The sequence below is a fragment of the Merops nubicus genome, unplaced genomic scaffold, assembly GCF_000691845.1.
Source record: "Merops nubicus isolate BGI_N331 unplaced genomic scaffold, ASM69184v1 scaffold6462, whole genome shotgun sequence".
Classification (NCBI taxonomy): Eukaryota; Metazoa; Chordata; class Aves; order Coraciiformes; family Meropidae; genus Merops; species Merops nubicus.
The window spans coordinates 1-4,982 of record NW_008592755.1 but is presented as its reverse complement, the minus strand read 5'-3'; the positions used below and the strand labels follow the sequence as shown (position 1 = coordinate 4,982).

General features: G+C 43.8%; 1 protein-coding gene across 1 annotated transcript; it reads right to left on the bottom strand.

Moving 5' to 3' along the window:
* Window positions 1-942: 942 nt before the first annotated feature.
* On the bottom strand, window positions 943-4,979 carry LOC103768104 (baculoviral IAP repeat-containing protein 7-like; the record flags this gene model as incomplete). The annotated part of the gene is made up of 6 exons (XM_008935234.1): window positions 943-1,145; window positions 1,606-1,677; window positions 2,614-2,814; window positions 3,746-3,791; window positions 3,886-3,967; window positions 4,874-4,979. Coding segments are annotated over 6 exons (710 nt in total), but the record flags the coding sequence as incomplete, so codon positions are not given.
* Between the last annotated feature and the right edge of the window lie 3 nt (window positions 4,980-4,982).

The following is a 4,982-nucleotide window of genomic DNA, read 5'->3' as shown; positions in this document are numbered from 1 at the left end:
ACAAAAGAAATTTTATTCAGTGAAAAAAAGGACAGTTATTTTTAAAAACATTTTTCCCTTGCAGTTTCACAAGGCACAGCATTGACAAAGATTTCTCTTTAGCCACATTACAGGATTTTCCATTTAAAATAAGAATCATATCAGTTTAGTCAAGCAGAAGTCCTAAAAAGGTTTCCATAGTTACCATCTAGTAGGACTGTACTCAACAGCCAGGGAAGAGGCTCTGTAAGAAGCTTCCATGAAACCACCTTGTAACCCTGACCAAAGAGCATTTCACCTTCTGTCTAGGGAGGTTTGCTGAGAGTAGGGAGGATGGAGAGTCTACAACAGGCCACACTTTTCACTTAATTATGTGGATTTGGGTCTTATTGAAGCATTCTGTCAAATGTTGACAATTCAACAAGGGGAAGGGGGAAAGATAGCAAAGAGCTTAGAAGAAAAGGCTGGATTCTTCTTCCCCCCAACACACTGATGCTGAGTATTCAACTCAGTAGCACGCATTTGGTATGAAAATACTCCCACTTTAAGTCATCAAACCTAGCAGAATAATCTCTAAACAACTGCTAAGTGAGAGAAAAAGAACCAGAGACAGTCTACTGAAATCAGCCCTTAACTTCCACATGGAGCAGGGATTCATTTGAGGATGCAAGAATTTGAAGAAGGAGAATCTGTCAACAAAATCCACTTTTTGGAGGGGGGGGGAAAAGAAGCTAGCAGAATTTTTCTGGAGCAGTCCTACAGCAAGATCAGCAAGAATACAGCAAACCATCAACTCTTACTAGAAACACTGTGCCTAGGAAGCACATTGGGTAAGTTTTTAGACTTGTGGCAGCTACCCTGCAAAGAAGACTGCTCCAGCATCATTCAGTGATTTGTTTTCTTCCTCCAACGTGTTATGAGTGAGCTGTACAGACTTATTTTTTCCTTCAGGCACATGATGGTTCAGGACATGAAAGTCCTCACACTTCCCCTGATGACAGCTCTGCAGATAGGACAGGACCTCAAATTGACAGCACAGTCCCCACAAGCTACCAGGTGGCCACAAGGAACAAACACAACAGACACATCTCTGTCCATGCACACTTTGCACCTCCTTTCCTCTTGCAGGCGGCGGAGTTGTTGTTCTGTGCTCATCCCAGGCTCCTCTTTACCAAAAAAAAGATGATAAAAGCCCAAACTTAGTATTATAACAGCAGCTCCAGAGTGCCAGTCCAGTCATCTTAAAAAGTCACACTGCAATTTGCTTATCACTTTGTTCAGCTACTGACTGACAACTAGAATACCTCTCAGGCAAATTTAATTTAAGCTGAGAACTAGAGCTATTAGAGACTCTGGCTTATCTACACAGGATTCAGCCTGACAGGGACAGAGACCAACATTTTTTCATCAGGATAATTTACATATTACAGTAAACAATCTTTTATAAGAGTCTGCTTCACAGTGGAATTCTAATTCCTGAGTAAGAGTCTCTATGTTTAGCTACCATTCAAGCACGTCCCCCTTCAGGATTAAGAAGTTAATGCAATGACCATTGATGTCATTACTACCAAAATGCTCCCAGTTATGCCTAGGCTTAGCTTCACCACAACTCCCAGCCCAGTGCACCTGATTCCTTCCGTTGCACAGGTTGCATTTCTTCTCCTGATCTTGGTGTTTCAGTCTCTCTCTGAACAGCATCTGCATAACCACAAAAGAAGATGGCATTAAAAGTTACCCCTTTCCTCCCTCTTCAGAGAAAATCTGGATTTCAGTAGCCTTGGGTTGAATAGCTCTTCACTCTGCTGTTAACCTCACACACTCAGCCTGGGGAAGCTGAGGTTCTCCATGGGGCTTTAGTCACTGTGTATGTTTACCTCCCAACCAAGGCATTCACATCACATTGTCCCATCTGCAAAGCTGGTTTACCTGTCAGACAGGAGCCATCCACTGCCCATTCCTGGTCCTGTGCTACTATTTAATCACACTTTTGGTTTTGTGGAAGTCTCTCTTTCTCCCCCTTAGCTATAGACATGGCAAACAGTGATACAGAGACAGGAGCTCTGGAAAGAAGGCTTGGTACCAGAAAGCCAGCATGGAACTGCATCTTCAAACAAACTTCACTTGGCAAACAGACTCCACAAAATAGGTAGCACAAGACAGAAATGGATAAGGAGAACATATTATCCAAACAAACAAGTACAGCTCTGATCAAACCACTGACTGAGTTTTAAATAGGCTTGAAGTACTCTTCCATCCTGGAAGCCCTGCTTCAAACAACTGCCCCTGCCTGCATCAGGTGTGAACGTGGGCACAAGCCCCCACATTGTGCAGCTGCCTGCCTAAAGGCAGCAGGAAATATTGAGGATGTGAATACCACAGCCTATTGGAGACAGATGAGCTACTGATAGCCCTGTAATCACAGCTCCCTCAGGTTTCTTTAAAGCAGAACCTCCCTCTTCAGCCTCTCAAAGAAAGGCAGCCTTGGGTACATTCCTACTCTTAATTCCAGTCGAGGAAGAGAATGCAGACCCACAAGACCCTCACAACAGTGCTCAGGGTGAAGTGAAGAAGAGGTTAGACAACCACCAAGACCATGGGTGTGTGAGTCAGGCATACCTCTGCTTCTCCCTGCACTGCTGCTCTCTGCCCACTCTGGCTGCAGCAGGTCAGAAATCAGCTCAGTCTCAGAGCAGTAGCAAGTCCCAGTCAGCATATATTTATTCTCTACCAGGCTAGCCACCCAGATGGGGTCAAAACCCATCTGCAGGACGTTCTGCACTATGGTCACCTGATCCAGGGAAGGAAGAGCCTGCAATTCCCAGTTCCTCAGAGGATCTGTGAAGCAGCCAAGCAGATACTTTACCAAAAAAAGCAGAACTTTGGGCCAGAAGTATGCCACCCCCTGAAGCTGTTATAGATAAAATGACTTTAATATATTCTAGAACATTCCTGTCTATATAGCTAGATTAGATAGACATATTTACAATTGTTTACTTCCAATCATAATTCACAAAAAAAAGTCAAAAGCAACTTCATAAAATCCAAGAGACTAATTTTGGGTGGCTTATTCTCTTGTAACAGTGAACCAAGCCTCCCACGTTTGGCCCCAGTCCAGAATCCTTATCTTTGTTTTCACATCCCACAACAGAAGTCTCAAAACTGCTTTCATGAAGATCAAGTGGAACATCCCAATTGAAGTCCCTCCTACCTCATAATCTAGCTCAGCCATGTACCAGTAAAGACAGAAGTGGGAAATTCAGCTGGCAGCCTACTCAAAGGCTTAAGTCTTTCTTAAGCTCATCTTAGATAGGCTCTTGAAGAGTGAGAGAAGCATTTTTCCCCACAGTTACGGGAGCCAAATTTCACCTATTTCCAGGAGCAATTGAGGAATGGGAACAGAGCCCCAGGATCAACCCTTTCATGAACAACTCTAAACCCTCCAGCCGTTCTCTGGTCTTCTATCAAGTGTTTAAAATGCTGTAGTGTGAAAGACTCTACAGACAACAACAGCAAGAGCATGGACAAGTCAAAGGAATATCAGGCAAGCACACAGCAGCCACAGGATTGTCCAGACTGGCTAAATGTCTCTGGTCCTAGACTAAGAGCTCTCACAAGAGCAAGCAATTTTGCTTGCTAGCAACTATTTTCTCAAATTGAAGTGAAACAGCTTCTAGAAGATCAAAATATCTCACAGAGACCATGTCTACAGTGCACAGCAGCTGGGGTGGGGCAGAGGCAGTCAACACCACATGATGACAGCACTGACCTTGGGAAGCAGGGGAATCTCCTTCAGTCTGATCCCAGGACTCCCTCTGAAAATGGCACAAGATAGTCACAAAAGAAGCACGTGTTCAAATCTGCCCCCTCCCCATCTACCAAACTATATACAGAATAGTCATGACTCACTGGAGAGAGCAGGGTGCTAGAAAAGGACTCCTGAACACTGCTAACAAACTCACTCCCCTTAGACCGCAATAAAAACTCACACCTGGAAGCAGAAAGAGTCAAAAATATTAGTACAGGATCTCTCAAGAGAGACCAGTGGTTTAAATTTTAGAAGCAAAGGGTGCTATTGGGTTATGAGCAAACTGCTACAGTCATTAAAGAGGAAGTATCATGGTCATCTTCATGTTTGGCCCAAGATGAGCTGGGTTGCAATATCCTTTGGAACAGGTCACAATATGATATAGAAATCATAATGATATATGAAATGATAGACCAGTCACAGAGAAACAAGGTTTACAACAGCTTTCTTCGTGTACCTCCGAGTAGAGGAAACCCAATCGATGTCAAAGAAAGTGATTTTAATTGAACTTTTAGATGGTGAGCTTCAGGCCAAGTTAAAACATCTCAGGTCTGAGCTGTGCCATTCTACCCGAGCTTGAACATTTGGTTCTGCTGTTAAAGAGGGAGAAAGGGGAGAGGAGAGGCAGTTGAAGAGATGATGATTAGGTTTCCAGGCACACCTTTGGTTTTCCCACACGAGGGGAGAGTGGGAGGAAGGCACTTTTGGAAGACAGTACAGGCTAAGTGGCAGGTCTACAAGCAAGTTTTCCACCTCAACTCACTCCTAGGATCTGAAGGTGTGCAACTTGGACCCTGAGGAGTCAGGGATTTTGGGGGTTTCCATAGGGTTACACACTATTACAACACCTTATGCAGTTAAATATGACTGAACATACCTGACTAGCTTTTAACCTGCTCTAGCTAGGTAAAAAAAAACTAGAACTAAGCTAATAACAGAGCCTGGAATTAGCACTTATTACCTGTACACTTGTGACTCATTTACCTCTCAGCTAGGGATACTTCTACCTTAGGCAAGAACAAATCAGTGTCAACGCACAGCACCTCTTTTGGTCTTGCTACAAGGGACATTTAACAAAGACTGACTTACTCTGGATACCATTTGGCATGTTCCCTCCAAGGATCATCTCCAAACGACCAGTTCCTCACACCCCCATCACAGTGGAAACACCTCACTACATCACCTTGTCCTGAAAAAA